Source organism: Otolemur garnettii, unplaced genomic scaffold (genome assembly GCF_000181295.1).
Source record: "Otolemur garnettii isolate 467f Iridium unplaced genomic scaffold, OtoGar3 scaffold00004, whole genome shotgun sequence".
Taxonomy (NCBI): domain Eukaryota; kingdom Metazoa; phylum Chordata; class Mammalia; order Primates; family Galagidae; genus Otolemur; species Otolemur garnettii.
The window spans coordinates 34753558-34771378 of record NW_003852399.1 but is presented as its reverse complement, the minus strand read 5'-3'; the positions used below and the strand labels follow the sequence as shown (position 1 = coordinate 34771378).

Sequence of the window (17821 nt, the reverse complement as noted above, 5' to 3'; positions counted from 1 at the left end):
TTCATCATGCCCATTCGGTGAGAGTTTACCAATACCCCTGCTTCCTCACTCTCCCCCCACCTGAATTTGTGCTTTTCTCTTGTGTGAGCACGTAGTTGTTTATCTATTGATGTCATATTAGTATTGAGTGCATTGGATACTTGCTTCTCTATTCATGTGATATTTTACTAAGGAAGATGTTCTTCAACTCCAGGTCAATACAAAAGATATAAAGCCTCTTTTTTATGGCTGAATAGTATTCCATGTTATACACATACCACAGTTTTGTTAATCCATTCATGAGTTGATGGCACTTTGGTTGATTCTACATCATGGTGATTGGGAATTGAGCTGGAATAAATATTCTGGTGCAAATGTCCTTATGGTAGAATAATATTTTCTTCTGGGTAGAGAAATCATCAGATATATGCAAATCAAAACCACCCTGAGATATCATCTAACCCCGGTGAAAATAACCTACATCACAAAGTCCCCAAACTGCAAATGCTGGTGTGGATGTGGAGAGAAGGGAACATTTTTACACTGCTGGTGGGATGGTAAACTAATACAGCCGCTTTGGAAAGAAGTCTGGAGAATCCTCAAAGAGCTAAAAGGTGTTCTGACATCTCAGAAAACCTTTTTGCCTGGGGAGAGACTGCTCCTACCAGAGATAGCAAAAGAGTGGGCACGGACAGAAGCGTGTCTTTGTCAAGCAAAGTAACCAGTCCTGAGCCATACCTCCTGTCTGGACCATATGCCCTAGTTTTCCTTCATCACCCCAGGTTCCAGACAACTCGTGATCACCCCTATAGCCTAAGGCCCACCAGAATTATTCAATCTGCCCAGTCCTAAACTGTTTGCCCTTCCCGGCTTTGTCCTTTACTGGAAATCTCGGTGAAGCTTGTAGCCTAGAATTTACGCTCACTGTTCTCGTCTACCTTGTGACCCTGCCTGATGTGCCAAGCCTCCTGGTCCAGGTATCTGAGTATAGACTTGTTCCTTCATGACAATCACTTCTACATATGTGTGTCTTGCCATACCTGTAACAAATTCTGGGTCTAATCTAAACTCGCCATGGCTCCCCCACTTCTTGTCGTGGTACATTGAGGAAGGTCTTTCACAATTGGTCCAATGCATCTCTCCAGGGATGCATCCCACCTCCCATCACTCCTTTCTTGACACTTAAGCACTAGAATGAATCGTTTGTATTTCCCAGGGCTCTGTGTTCTTCGTGACTATGAACTTATTCTTCATGCTCCCTTTATGTAAATGCTTTCTTCCTTCTCACGTATTTCATCGACTGGTTAATTCTTTTTAATCCATTATGACTGAACTCAACATCAGGAAATCAGGATAAGGCTCTTTGCCTCTTTGTATACTTATGAAAGCCAGCATTTGCCTTATGGTATTACAATGTTGTCTTCATGAGAGAAGCCAGCCGATAATCTGAGCTGATAATCTATCTTGTTCACCACAGTGTTCACAGAGCCTCAGGGCTGCAAGGGGGCCTGGGATATAATGGTAGTTAATAAATAATTTATAAATGAATGATCTATTTTCATTTCTAACTTCCCTCTAGAGTCTGTGCTCCTTGAGAGCAATGACTGTGTCTTGTTTGTAAATTAGCATCCTGGACAATGACTGACAAATAGTAGTCACTTGATGTTTTTAACTTCTGTGAACCTCAGTTTTCTTTTTTCCTGTATTTATATAAACTTTATGCCGCTGACAGACTTTTAGACAACACCTGAGCCTATTACATGCCTGCTCTAGCCCAGGCTTGGTGTTAGAGATTGCTATTCAAACATGGCATAATATAGCAAGGGAGAAATACGAAAAGCATACAAAATACAAAGTATAAAATGCTAAGCTGGAATTTGTACAAAGTCCTCTTTAAACACTGGTGTTGAGGCAATTAATTCTGCTTGGACAGAAGGTCATGCCCCAAGAAAAATGACAGTGCAAGTATTTTCTCAGACTCCTCAAAGGATTAGAAACAGATCCTCACATAGACAGCTAGAAAAGATATATAGGCAAAATGAATAGCTTTGAGCAAAGGGGAAAATATGCTTGATACTCTTGAGAAATAGCAAGTGCTCTTGTCAGGGCAGAGCACAGGGTTTGTTAAAAGAAGTGGCACATGAAAGCCCTAACTGTTTGAGTCTTGACTTAATAATTGGCATTTTAACTTATAAGCAGTGAAGGACCATGACAAGATCTTATCTTGTATGTATAGTTTACTGTAGAAAGATGGCTGGTGACAGTAACAGTGTAATGCTGAATTATTATGGGAGCAAAAAGTAGTCCTAGTAAAAGGTGATGAGACTTTGGTCTATGATATTAGCAGTGGAAAGAGAGACAGATGGGAATGGTGGTGGTGTGTACGGAATCAGCTTAGCTCAGCTCAGTCTCTGTCTCAGGATCCCCTTCTCTGTGGGGTTTCAGGTCAGTCCTGACCAGAAAAGACATTCTGTACAAAATTTGGAAGCGACAAGTGAAGCGACAGTTTGGAAATGCAATCAACAAAGGAGAATCAGTTCTTTATAAATTGCACACTGCTGCTGATTTGCTGGCTCGTGGAATGAGTCTGCGGTTTCTCCCATTCCTGCCAGAACAGCCAGATCTTGAGCTTCTCTGAATCTTGGGACAGGCAAAGCACCTCACACAAAAGCAATAGCTGTCAGTGCTCAGGAGTCTGATGAGAAAAAAAGGCAACAGCTATATATAGATGGCTTGTCCAGCTCCCACAGTTACATAAAGTCAAATTCCTATAAAAAATCTTATTCTTAATTGTTTTGTTATATGTTTTTAAAGTGAATCTTGACACAGAATTTTCTACTACAACAAAATAACCTAACTCCTGTAGTTGGAGTTTGGGGACTGGGCCTTGAGTGTTAGTTAGAAGAGCTCGGAAGAAAACGTGAACAGGAGGCTGTTGGTGATATTTTAAAGAAACTGAAGGAATAAGAACTCAGCAAGAGTAAAGATCCTGTCTCATCAACAAACATCAGGGCTTCTAAAAATCTTTCTGATATTGTCCCTCATCAGCTTCACAAGGGAACCCAGGGTAAAGGATGGCCATCTGAAAGCGATTTGTGGGTATGGGTTTTGTCTGATAGAGTGAATCATAAGCTATTTCAAATGAAATCCACAAAGTTTTTAAAAGGGCTTTTATCAGTTTGGATTGAAAAAGATTATATAAAATAAAAAGAGAAACCTTCATGCACTGTCAGGAGGAATGTAAAATGGTGCAGCCATTGTGGAAAATGGCCTGGCAAAACCTCAGAAGGTTAAACAGAGAGATACCATGCGACGCAGCAGAGCCCCCTCCATGTGTATACCCAGGAGAAATCAGAACTTGTCTACACAAAAAACTGGACACAAATGTTCATGGTAACATTTTTTATAATAGCCCCCCAAAAGGAACATTGTAAATGTACATCAATATCAATTGATACATGGAAATGTAAAATGTACTTTATCATATAATGGAATATTATCTGGATTAAAAATAAATGAAGTACAGTTCACACAATAACACGGATGAAACTTGAAAACATTATGCTAACTAAAAGAAGCCAGTCATAAAAGACCATACATTGTACAATTCCATCTACCATCTATAAAATGCCTCTACAGATGCAATCTTTAGATATAAAAAGTAGATTTGTGGTTGCCTAGGGTTGGGGTGGGTGGGAGGAGTGGAGAGTGATTGCCCAAGACTACAGGCTTTCTTCTGCACTGATGAAAGTGTTCTAAAATTGATAGTGGTGATGGTATACACTTGGGGAATATACCAAAAACCCTTGAATTTTATGCCGTCTTTTTTTATTTACAGGACCTCATTGTGTCACTCAGACTGGAATACAGTGGTGTGATCATAGCTCCCTGTAGCCTCCAATTCCTGGGCTCAAGTGATCCTTCTGCCTTAGCTTCCCAGGTATCTAGGACTACAGGTGTGCACCACCAAGCCCAACTAATTTTGTAGAGATAGGGTCTCACTGTATTGAGCAAGCTTGTTTTGAACTCCTGCCTTGACTTCCTAAAGTGCTGGGATACAGGTGTGAGTCACTGTGCTTAGCCAAATTGTACACTTTATATTGCTACATAGTATGATGTGTGAATTATATCTCAATAAAGCTGTTACCCAAAAAAAAAAAAAAAAAGAAGAAGAAGAAGAAGAAGAACTGGCGGCCCTTGTGGCTCAAATGAGTAGGGTGCTGGCCCCCTAATACCAGAGGTGGTGGGTTCAAACCCGGCCCTGGCCAAAAAAAAAAAGAAGAGGAGGAAATACAAAATAAAGAGAGGCCTTTGGAACCTTGAACTTCTGTGGACAGAAAGCAGTCTGAGGAAACTACTTGGCAAACATGGGTTACCTACCCTTTATGGAAAAGGAAAGAAATGCAGAAGGTAGAAGCAAGAGCCCAAAGAAGGGAACCAAGAGCTAACCCTCAGCAGTAGGATTAAGCCCTAATCAATCACATGTGTCTAGTTAGATTTCAGATTGCTGTGAACCAGTAGCTACTTTGTTTGATTTTTCTTTTTTTTTTTTTGAAAGGGACTATCGTCTGCCCTGTGTTTCACTCATTATTATAATCTTGGTATGTAGAGACAAATAACTTGTCTCTTTAGTTCATAGATCTTCAGATCAATGAACTATACTCAAACTGGACTGAAGGGACTATCCCTGAGGATCTGTGTCCACCTGTGGACCTAAATTAGATGACAAGGTCTTTAGATATGGATGCTCTAAATAGATGTAACTTTGGGGGAAGAGGATTCTTAGGAGATTGTGTCTGTATTTTTCCTGTAAGAGAATTGTAAATAGCTCATGGATATAGGGTGGGCTGAGGTGGACTTTAGAAAAATGTCCACAATTTTTGATCACTTTCCATCAAGAAGCAGTCTAATTTATCTTCTTTTGAATATGAACTGGCCACGGTGACTTGCTTCTAATGAAAGGAATGTGGCAAAAGTGATGCTGCATGACTTCTGAAGCAGGGTCATGAAAGTGATACAGCTTCCAATCTTCTTTCTCTTGAGATTCTCTCCCTCAGAACCAAGCCACCATGTTGGGAGGAAGCCCAAGACACATTGAAGAGGCTACATGAATAGGGTGACCTCCATTAGGTCCTAGCCAACAACCAGCGTCTATCCCAGATATGAGTAAATTAACCTTTAGATGAATTCATCCGCAGCCCTTGAGCTGCTACAGCCATCACCAATCATAGCAAGCTCTGCCCAAATAAAGATTTATAAATCAATCTTGTCTTAAGCCATTAAGTTATGTGGTGGTTTGTTTCCCAGTGATAGATAACTGAAGCTGGTGATATTAACAGTATTTATTGCATATTGGAAGGAACGCAGAAGAGGTAACCCAGAGGTTTGCCATTTTTGCTTGAATCTAGAATGTTTTAATTAGCAAAGTAACAGATTGCAGGGTTGGATTGTAGTGGCCCTGTCTACCCACTTAGGTCAGTAACAAATTGCCAGTGTTTGAACAGTGTCTGTTGAGTGCTAGCCACATAATAATTACCTTAGAGATGATGATTATCATGAAATTTTGTTTAAATCCTTATCAGTTTATTTAGATAGTAATGGCTTTATTATTCTTAGCAAGCTAAAATAATATTAGAATAAAGCAGCTGAAAGGTAGATTTGGAAGAGATAAGTCAAAGAGCAATGATTAAGAAGCTGAAAAATTATTTTATCTATCACTTTAGAAACTGAATATCACTTAATCAACACCTCCTGTTTTACTGTTATGATGATATCGTATTCATTATAATACCTTTACAGATTTAACAAACCTTTTTTATAACTTTGGCATTTACTTTACACTCTTACTGGAAAAGGTCTGGTCTCAGAGAGGTCTCTGTAGCCTCTCTGGTCATCCTATTTAAACTTGTAACTATCTCACTTCCCATAATCCCTGCTCCCCTTTTCTGATTTCTTATTTTTTGTTGGTCCTGATCTCAATATAACATACTGAATTTGATTGTTTATCTTGAGTGTCTTTCTTCTCCCACTAGGATGTAATTTCCCTGAGAGCAGGTTTTTCTTTTCTTTTTTATTTCTTTCTTTCTTTTTTTTTTTGTTCATTCATACCTCTGTCCCCAGTGCCTGCAACACTGTTCGGCATATAATAAGTACTCAGTAAATATTAGTTGAATAAATGAATGCAGTGATTTTTGAATTCCAGAGAAAGGATTGATTTGCATTCAGAGTACTTCCAGCACAGAATGTATTTTATAATGTTCAAGTTTTTGGAAATCAGCTCAAATACTTCCAGGCCTCATCATATCTGGGTGCAAATAGGGTTGTGATAATAATCAGATATCTCTGGCTACAGTTCCTCCTCTCTCCTCTCCTTTTTATCTTTATTTCAGTTTTCTACTTGGAACTTTTTAGATATATACAAAAATAACGAGACTAGTGTAATGACTCTGTGTACCTATTAACTCAGCATTAAAATTTAATGTATTTTGATTATTGGCTCTGTTTGTTTTCTTCTACCCAATTTTTTACCCTCTCCTGTATTGCTTTACTGAAAACCCAAGATATTATATTTCACCTGAAAATTTCAGTATGTGTTTCTAAATGTTAAGCAGATTTAAAAATAAAAGCCACCATCACATCACTTTCACACACAACAGAATATTTCCTATTGCCTAATACCTGAACAGATTTCCCTGAGTGACTTCAATGTATTTTTATTCAAATAAGATTCAAACAAGGTCCAGATATTACACTTAGTGGTTATTTGTCTTAAGTTTACTCCATAACAGTTTCCTTTCCTTTTTATTAATGACATTTTTAGGTGAACATTTCTTACATAAAGAACATTTCATATGTACTTTTTATCGCATCATTTCATAAAGCTTATTATAACATGTGATTCTCTCAATTTTAACAATGCCAAAATTGATTAGTGGGTTATCACCTTAATGGTTTATTTATGAAGTTCCTCACCAACCTTTAATCTAATACTTTCAGCATCCAATTATGACTTATGCATAGATACATCATTTTGTTAGAATTTGGAGAAATAGTGATTTTTTTCTATTTTTCATCTTATTTATTAACTTCAATTCCTCTGTGAAAATAGCTTGATTATTAGCTTATAGTGACATGCAGTTTGTACTGGAAGAGCAGAGTAATGCTTCATTTTTTTCCTTTATCAATTTTGAGACTGATACGATGCCCTAGCAACTCCCAGTGTGATTGATGCTTTTTAAAAACGCTTTGTGAACTCTTAAATTTTAATATGTTTTGATGTGTTTTAGTCCACTGTAGGTTATTTCTTCTGATCCTCAATATTTTTCATCTTAGACTATTGGGAGCTCCTAGAAGTTGGCTTCTGTGTACTTTTGATGTGATTTCATTGGTCTTTGCTAACTTCCATGTCTCTGGCATAAGGCAACCTAGACTTATCGTGTACATTTCCTGCCCCAAACCTGGACCAGATATTTCCTCTCCTTACCTTTTACATAGAAAACCATTTAGTTCCTCCCCCATACAACATGGTGATCTCAGAATGTTTTTGTTTCCATGACACATCAATTCTGCAATTAGAGGTTCTAAAACCGAATAAGAACACTAATCCCTAATGGTAACCTTCTTCATTTTCTACTTCTCTTCCAAGATCATGACTGAGAAGTTGTTAATTATAGCATTAAAAGGTGGTAACACTAAGATCATTACTTTGAATGGGAAGAAGATGAGAAAGATGCCTTCGGCATTAGAAAAATTGCCTAGCTTGAAGACTCTAGACCTTCGGAATAACCTAATTCCCAAAGTGTGCCCACAGATAAGGACTTTGACCCAGGTGAGCAATTACCTATCTTTTTAGATTGAGGATGGAAAATAGGAACAGAGGAAGGAGGTGAGAGAATAAGACTTTGATGTAAGGAGACTTAACTCTCTGGAGATAGCATGGAATGTTGATTGAAGAGACATGAGAAGGCTATCAGCTTAGAGGGAATTATGCATGCTGGGGAGAGAAGATGTTTTAATTTATTCTTGTGCTCTTTGATGATAAGGGGTTGATGTCCAAAATATCTAAGGAGCTTATAGAACTCAATAACAAAAACCCAAATAAACTGATTAAAAAATGATTAAAGAACCCGATTTGACTTTGTTCAAAAGAAGACATGCAAATGGCCAACAGGTATATGGAAAGGTGTTCAACTTCGCTAGTCATCAGGGAAATGAAAATCGAAACAAAAATGAGATATTACTTTACATTCGTTAGACTGGCTTTTATCAGAATAGCAAAAAAAATAACACATTTAGAGTTGATCACAGTGGTTATACTTACAATTTCAATGCTTTGGGAGGCTCACTTGGAGCCAGGAGTTCAAGACTAGCCTGGACAACATAGAGAGATCCTGTCTCTCCAGAAAATGTAAGAAAAATTAATTTGCCATGGTGGTACATGATTGTAGTCCCAGCTACTCAGGAGGCTAACATGGGAGGATTACTTGAGCCCAGAAGTTGGAGGTTGCAACAAAATATGATCATGCCACTCCATACTAGCCTAGGTGACAGAGCAAGATCCTGTCTCCAAAAAAAGAAAGAAAGAATCTGAGACCCAGCATGGTGGTTCACATCTATAATCTGAGCACTTTGCTCAGGAAGCCAAGGCAGGAGGATAACTTGAGACCAGGAGTTTGAGACTAGCCTGGGTAGCAGGATGAGCCCTCATCTTTACAGCAAAACAAGTGTTGGAGAGGATGTGGAGAAAAGGGAAAAGGGAACTTTTGTACATTGTTGACGGTAAAGAACAATCTCACTTCTTGGTAATTTTCAAAGGAAATGAAATCAGTATGTCAAAGAGATACTTCTATGTTCACTCCATATTCATTGAATCATTATTCACAATAGCTAAGATATGGAAACAACCAAAATGTCCATTAATGATTTAATTTATTAGGAAAATGTGGTGTACTTATATGCATATCTATACCATATATGGATATACAATTATGCCTGTTGTTTCAGTCAATGATGAACCATATATAATATGGTAGTCCCATAGGACTAGAATAACTGTATTTTTACTGTACCTTTTCTATATTTAGATGTGTAGATACACAAACATTTACCATTGTGTTATAGCTACCTTCAGTATTCAGTAGAGCAGGCATCCTCAGCTGTGGCCCGTGGGCCACATGCAGCCCGCCTAGGACATTTACCTGGCCTGCTGGGTGTTTTTGGTGCTGCTGCCTGTCCTGTTTAGCAGCTGACTTGTCCTGGGGCCCACAGTCCAGCCCTCCAATGGTCTGAGGGACAGTGAACTGGCCCCCTATTTAAAAAGTTTGAGGATCCCTGCAGTAGAGTAGCATGCTGTGTAGATTTGTAGCCTAGGAGTAGTAGCTTAGGTGTGTACTAGGCTAAACCACTGAGGTTTCTGTAAGTACACTCTATCAAGTCTGCATAGTAACAAAATTGCCTAACAATTCAGTGTTTCTAGACTGTATCCTCATCATTAAGTAACACATGACCGTGTATACAATGGAATATCATTCAGCCTTAGAAAAGAAGAGAATTGTGTCATTTGTAACAACACAGATGAAGCTAGAAGACATTATGCTAAGTGAAATAAACAGGTATATAAAGACTAACACTACGTGATGTCACTTATACATGTAATCTGAAAATGTCAACCTCATAGCAACAGAATAGATTGGTAGTTCCAAGGGTCTGAAGAGCGAGAGATCAGGGGATATGGAGGTCAGAGGGTGCAAAATTTCAGTTATGGAAGATAAATGAGTTTGGGAGATTGAACATGCAGTAATGTGACTAGGGATAATATTATATTGTATACTTGAAATTTGCAAAGCATTCTCACCACACACATGCACAAAGATGCGAAAGAAAGAAGTTACAAGGAAAAATTTGAAGTAATGGGTGGTGAAAGTTGTTGAAAAACAGGATGAGATTTTCTTTTGTAGGCTATCTATTTTACTGAAAGGGTAAAAACTCACATGCCTCAGCAGGTAACATAGATGAGGAAAAGGGACCAGGAAGAATCTGGTGAACTAGTAACTTGTGTGTGGTCAATAGTGGCAGTCCGGTTGGTAACCATCTCTACTGGGTTGTTGTCAACATCAGGATTGTATATTCAAAAGTTCTGTTGAAACCAATCATATTTTTCAAATTGTATTTTATAGTCATATCCAGTATTTAAGCTGTGAGTTAAGGCTTAATTCAGCAAATGATGTTCATTGCTATATAAGTGCTAATGTGTGCAGGATTAGTTTTTTAAACTATTCCAATCTAAAAATGTTTCTTAATTATTTTTCCCAAACGTTGGACCAGATATATCAGTCTCTTTATTTTTATGAGATATAGATATTTTTCCTTTTGGAATCTGTAATACAAAGTAATTTTCTAAATGCAGTTAAATACAAGGAGGGGATGGGATTGCTATTAGTAACTGTGCCCCACAACTCTGGTTAGAGAGTTCTAGGGGTAAAATAAAGCAGATGGTGGAATTGCATGTTGGCACTGCCAGTAAGGCTGCTTCGGGCTCCTGTGCCATGGCTGGCCATGGATGTGGAGAGCTTTCCAGTCCTACCGCCTGTTTATGGGTGTTGCTCTTGCCACTAACCTTGACCTGCATGGCTTTTAACCATGAACAGGAAAATGAATATATGTTTGTAATTTAATCATGGTTGGTAACCTATTTCATATCCCATCCCTCATAAAAAATGTGGCTGTAAATTTAGAACTATTTCTTAAAATCACTGAGAAAACAAACAAGTAGGCTTAAAATTTGAAAACTGATAGAATTGTTAACATAAACAGAGGGTGCCAAAAAGTGTGTACACATTTTAAGAAAGGAAAAGATCTATATTAAATTTATAATACTCAAGTCACCCTTGACTTCTGCAATGACAAATGGTCTTCAACGTGATTTTTGAAAGCATATTCATCTTTTGTTATAAGTACACATTGAGTAGTACGATTTTAGTACAGTGTTTTCCTTTCTTAAAATGTGTATAGGTTATTGACACCCTCTGTATATTACGTACCTACTGTGTTTCTAGTGCCACCTGTATCTAGTATTTTACCCATAGTCTTGTCCTGGGCCTAAAAATTATAGTTAGCATTTAATAATATCTGCTATTTGCCAGGTACTCTATTAAAATGTCTCTAATCCTCAAGACAGCCCTAAGAAGTGAACACTAGTATCCCCATTTTAAATGCCTGAGATCACATATCTAGAATATTGTATAGTAGATGGTCTATGAAGCCTGTGCTTTGCCTGCTGCACGAAGAAGAACATTTAAAATGAGGATCCCACACACAGGCAGTCCCTGAGTTACAATCGTCTGACTTGTGTATAACTAGCACTTACAAATGGAGGCTATTACAGTAAGTCCTTGAGTTACAAACATCTGACTGACATGCGACTCGCACGTATGAATGGAGGCTATTTCAGGAAATAGGAAAATGTTCCTGTTTCAACTCACGTACAAATTCAATGTAAGAAGGAACCTAAGAACCTGTCTCGTTTGTGACCCAGGTCTGTATTATGTTCAATTCCACTGTGTGTGTGAGCATATATGTGTGTATATACACACGCATATATTTTTTAATGTGTAGTTATAATCATTCTGAGCGATAGTAAATTCTTTTTAAAAATAGGCAGCATATTACTGAAGGCAGTATAGAAGTTAGGAATACAATCATAGAGTAAAGCTATATAATCTCACCACAAATATAGCTTGGATCTCAAATCCCTTTTCTGTAAAATCAGGGTTACATGAGGGCCACATCAGGCAACGCTCAAGATTGTTTGGCATAGAGTTTGGCACATACTGAATTTTGTTTAAATGTTAGCCATTAGGATTGTCGTTAATAAATTATTCAGTACTTTTTCTCCTTAAATTTCTTATTTTCTTTTCTCCAACTTAGAAAATGAGTGCTATCCATTGAACCTACATTCTATGTGACCCAAAGGCATCAATAGATATTGAGATGCTCACCTCACATCCAAGATGTAAGAGGAAACATCTATTTTAAGGCCAGCTACAGACAGGTTATAACTGAGGTATGAATGGGTCAATACAATCAAATAAATCAAATTTAGGAAAAGTTAGAATAGACAGAAACTATTGGAACAAGTTTACAGAGATTCAAAATGCTTACAGAGACTGGAAACGTTTAAGATGTATTAGGTAGGGAATTCCTTATGGACTGATCATTTGTGCAGTTTAGATACAGTCTAGTAGGATTGGATTAAGGGAGTTTAAATAATAGTACATCTCATTCTTTGCATTCCCTGACTGTGTAATTCTATAGGCAGGGTGTACTAGTGCTAGGGCGCTTGCAGTGGAGTAGTACTGAAAAAGGTGCATCTAAAAAGAATTCTGAGACTAGAACTTGAGGACAGATTGAACTTAGATAGAGAGAGAAGCTATGGGGAGACTCAATGTTTTGTCACCACAGGATTGTTGAGAATGGTAGGTTTATTAGTCAAAGTGAGGGATGGGAAAACAGATTTAGTATGTCCATGGGTAGTGTCTAGTTTTAGACTTTGAATTTAGAGTGATCCACTGAATCTGTCATAGGAGCCAAAACCAGCTAGATAAGATATTTTTGTTAAGGGATAGACGTAAATTGCTAAATTTAGTTTAAGAATTCAATTTTACAGTCCAGGATACAGGATATATACTTGACAGTTATTTGGGGATTTATTTTTTTGGCTTTAGACAAAAGTAATTATGCACTAATAATGGGCCTTGCTGCTGAAAGAGGGCATGCCCCGTTAGGCTATGTCAGCAGGAGTGTAGTCATCTGCTCGAGGGACACCTGGTGGTCCCACCAGCATCTGTGCTATGAGATCTCATTTCTTATCTCACCCTCAGCTCCATGTGTTCAGAAGGCAGGACTCACAAAGATTAGAGAGTGGCCAGGATGGTTCGGAGTCTGGAAATTATGTTCCGAGGAAGATGGTTAAGGGGAAAATGGAGCAAATTCAGAAGGAAAATGATAGTAATCTCCCCAAATGTGAAAGATTGTGTGGGAGAGAAGAGAGGGAATATAGCTATTTTTTTATAATTGCTGTGAGAATTGGGTAGAAGTTTCAGAGAGACTAAACATAAAAAAACAAAACAAAACAAAACAAAGAACTCTAGAGAGATAGACAGACAGAACTTCCTAACAAGATAAAAGAGCTACCCATGATTGGGTGTTATGAGGAATGTCTATAATTACCCAGCTGCATTCTGTATGTTAGACTAGATGCCATAGATTTCCTTCTAATTGTAATGCTGTAATCCCCTGGATCATGGGTCCAGAAGAAACCAGGTAGTAGCAATGATGTCTTTCAATGTATAGCAACATGCCAGTTTCCAAGGGACAGAGCTATTCTCCGACAATGCCAGTAGAACTGCATTCTATAGATAATTATTGAAGAAATGCAAGTTTTGAAACTTATCAAGCAGTTATCTGTTATCTGATTGAGGTTTTCCTTCAGGAACTACCTGTGACAACACAGAATGTTGCAAATGAGACCTTGCATAGCCTCTTCCTGGCTGCCTGCCATTCATGCAATTCTTTGTTAGTAAAACATCGTTTGGAACAACTTTGTTATGGTATCCCAAATATCTTACCCCGAACGCCATCTTCTCAGAAGGAGCTCCCCTCGTGACCCCATACAACCTGGAGTTACTGATCATCCCATTACCCTGTTTTCTTTCTTTCGTATTTATCACTAACCACTAACAAATTCCTTATTTGCTTATTTGTCGTCTGTCCCACTCCCCAGCAGATAAGCATTATTGAGAAGGACTTTGTGTGTCTTATTCACTGGCATTTCTTTGGTATTCAGAATAGTGTCAGGAATGTAAATAAAAATATAGACATATAAATACAATATGACTACTAAAATATAATTGACATATAAAAGTGATTGGATTAATAAAACATCTAGGTTGGGTTTTGAGGCATTTCTCAAAGATAACTGAGTCCTTCCTACAATGTATGTGGACTGTTCTGTATAATTTATCTACACTGAAGCTCTGACAGATTTACTGTCGCCCTGGGCATCTGAGTGTAACTGCTACTGCTTAATGCTCTTAAAGACCATTATGAATTAAAGGCTATATATTGCTTCGCTTTTCCTTTTCTACGAAGAATAATTTCAGTTCTTTTCTCTTCTTAGTTTTGACTTTGAAGTTCTTTACGATTTGAGGTATTTGAGTGAATGCTCTTAATCTATATGCCACATTCTTGGTTGTGGAGCTCAGAATTTCACATGACATCCTTTTCTAGCCAAAGAACTATGTGGTTAATGCACCATCCAGATAAACTGTCTTTTCCTGGGACATCTACATGTTTTACATCTTCTTGGGAGCTCAGTGGGGTCGGTTATCGACCGTGGCTGTCAGCCACTCTACCACATTCTCCCAGATGGCTTTTCAAAGTGACCTTTTTTCCCCCTCAAATCTCTTAATCTCCTCTACCCAGCAGATGACTGCTCCGTATTTCATTGTGAAAACAGATGCTCTCAGGACCTCCCTTATCTCTCTGGCACCAAATCTACCTACTTACCTGGTGGTCACTCGCCTTGTCTACCGTCCTTTGTACTACCTTGGAGGAAGCAGCCTCCACTTGCACTTCACACCCTCTCTCCTCTCACTTGCTAAAGGATTTTGATTCTGCAAGTATCCTTGTATTTATATCAGGAATATTAGTATCTAATTCTCTATTCATATCTGACTCTTTATATTTTCATCAGAATATATATAAACTATCTTTTATCATAGGGGAAAACAAACTTCAGCTTCTTCCTCAATTTATAGTTTCCATTCATAGCAAAAGCTCTTACAAGAATTCTCTGTTAGTCCTTATATTTGTTTCCTCATGTTTTCTCCATAGCTTTCAATCAGACTTTCCTTTCCACCCTTCACCCCATGCTCAGGGTTGCTAATGTCTTCCCTGTTGCTAAGTTCAGTGGTTAAATTCTATGCTTTAATTTTACTTAATCTTTCCCTGAGATTTGACCCAGAACTTCCTTTGTAAAATATATTTCCTTTTCTTTCCCCTCGAATTCTGTTGCACTATGTATCTTTGAAATCCTGAAACAGATTGTTGTGCTCTTGGTGTTCTCAGGAGAGACTTGTAAGGGATCAAGACAGGGAAAGAGTCTAGGCAAGGACTTGGTTTCAGGTAAAACTGAGGCTCCGTCATATCCCACCAAAGCCCTGGAGCAGGCCTCGCACCACACATGTAAAGGGCCTGGGCTGTTGTATCCCTGCATCTGTCATGGGTTAGAGGCTGTGTGGGAGTTGAAGTACAGGCATAACCTCCCATGCTCACTTAAGTAAGCTCCTCCTTGCAGTCAAAGGAAACCGGAGAAGGATGTAGGAGAAGGTCTTCAACAGAAACAATTTATAGTAGCTGATGATTGAGCACTGGCTCAATAAAAGGCCTTGGTTTACCAGATGCTTTAGGTGTCCTGTCCTTCCCTTATTATTGCTCAATAATGTTTATCTGGCCACTCTTTCTCAATCTCTTCCTCTACTGGGCCCCATCTTCTCCCCACACTCATCCTGGGTTTTCTCTTACCATCCCATGTGATGCCTTTTACTTACCAAAGGCTCACAAATTTGTCCTGTGGTCGTCACTATTTCAGAGAACCCTAGAATTGCTTTTACAGTTGCATTGACATTTCCATTTAAGGACCTAAAAGGCATCTTAAGTTTAACATGGACAAAACAAAACTCTTGATTCCTTATCCCTCCTCCAAAACTGCCCCTGTTACAGTTTCCCCCATCTTAGGTATTCAAGTTCCAAAGTTAGGTGTTATCCATGATTCTTCTGTTTCTCTCATATCTCACAGCCTTGTGGCTCTTCATCCCAAACCCACCCACCTCTCTCTTCACCTGCACAATCGCCGCCTTCCTAGCCCACGCCATCATCTCTGGCCTGGACCGCGGCAGCGATGCGTCCGTGCTCTGTGCTTCGCTCTTTGCTCTCCCTGCAGACTCTTCCCTAGGGAGCTGCCTGGTGAGCCTGGGAAAAGTCACGTCAAATCCTATTACACTTCCATCTAAAACCCTACAGTCATTTTCCCCTGTACTGAGAGTAAAATCCCAACCCCCCCCGACCCTGGTTTCCAAAACCATGCATACGCTGATTCAGGTGTATGTGTCCAACCTCACTTTTGCTGGATGTCCCTTTACCCACTCCCTTAGCTATGTTGGCCACTTCTAAAGACACACCAGGAATGTTCTTGGTTTGAGCTCTTTATTTCCGCTGTTTGTTCTTCCTTATTGTCACTTGGATGTCAGCTGAAATGTCAGCTTCTAAGCCGGGTTCCCCAATCAACTAGTTCTTATCTTCTTACTCTTTCATTTCTCTGTAGAGCACTCATTTGTTTGTTATTTTTATTATTAATCTGTTTAATCTTTTATTTATTAGGTTGTTACCATCTTACTGTTACTGTGTGTCTTGAAGGCAAGGATGTTATACATCTTATCTGTACGCTGGATGTTTTTAAATGAGTGAATGGTGACCCATCTGCCTCTTTAAAGATGGTTGCATGTTCACTTAGACTACGGGCATTTTTTTCATTATTTGTTTATGGATGTATTTCTAAGCATCATAAAACCCACTAAACCCCAAAACTAAATGGGAACCCAAACCCTTTATAGTCAAGATTGATTATACCCTGCAATTTCCCTTTGACATACCATGAAATCGACTTACTGTGTTACGTTCATATATCTGGGCCATCCACTTAGATTCTGCAAATTACAATGACAAAAATATATCTAACTCATAGATGAGAACTTGCAGTATAACATACAAAACGAACATTATATATTTCAAGCTGTTTCTTGTTTAACTTTGCCTATTTACTTTAAAAATGTATGTCACCATCTCTTTTTGGGGAGACAGTTCACCATGAGTCTGTCACATTTCTATACCTCTTAGAAGCAGAAGCACTGGCTGCCTTTCTTCTGGACTAAGTTTTCAAGGATGTCTATATAACAGACATCTTTGCAAGTTAGAGACAGTGTTTCCCTCTGGAACAAAGGGTAGACATAGTTACTGCCCATTATAAAATATTTGGGGTCCCTAAGCTCATGATTTCTCTTCTGTAACATAACCCACTTCACATCACAGAATCATCTCTTTGATTTCTTTGTATTGCCTGTGGAAAAAGTAGTGATATTCCGGCCACTGCTATTGCTCTAATTAATAAACCATCTTTTGTTTCTTTTCCATGGATAGCATATTTTCTGTCAGTGTTTATGAAACTGTGTCACGTTCACTTCTCAGTTTGCTGGTCAGGTGAAATATGGTACATTTCACAACGCCTCACACCCCTGCACCTCTCATCAGTCCTCACAGGGGGCGTTTGGGACTCTTAGCATTGGTTGAATGTTATGCACTGTTCATTGAATTCAGATAAAAAGGTGAAATCTACCTCCTTTTGAGAAAAGATACATCAAATAGTCACTATGATAGCAATAATGGATCCATAAAGAGGCCCACATCCTAATTCCTAGAACTTGTGCCTGTGTTAGATTGTGTGGCAAAGGGAAATTTAGGTTGATAGTCAGCTGACCTTGAAATGGAGAGATTATCATAGAACATCCAGGTAGACACAGTGTAATTATGAGGTTTTTAAAGGTGGAAGAGTCAGCATCAGGTGATGCAATTGAGGAAGATTGAACCAGCTGGCTTTACAGATGAAAGGGGGACTAAAAACCCAGGAATGCAGACAGGCTCTAAAAACTGGATAAAGGAGAGAAAATAAGTCAGACCCTGGAGTTTACAGAAAGAAACACAGCTTTACCAACATCGAGATCAGTGAGAC

At 38.6% G+C, this 17821-nt stretch overlaps 1 protein-coding gene across 2 annotated transcripts in view; it reads left to right on the top strand.

Annotated features, from left to right (window-relative positions):
* The first annotated feature begins 7627 nt into the window (after positions 1-7627).
* The window catches only part of LRRC69 (leucine rich repeat containing 69), a 95352-nt gene continuing 85158 nt past the window's right edge, over positions 7628-17821 (top strand). For both annotated transcript variants that reach the window (XM_023517449.1, XM_003782567.2), the window contains exon 1: positions 7628-7807. In XM_023517449.1, coding sequence (XP_023373217.1) covers positions 7628-7807 — 180 coding nt within the window. The remainder of the gene's footprint in view (positions 7808-17821) is intronic.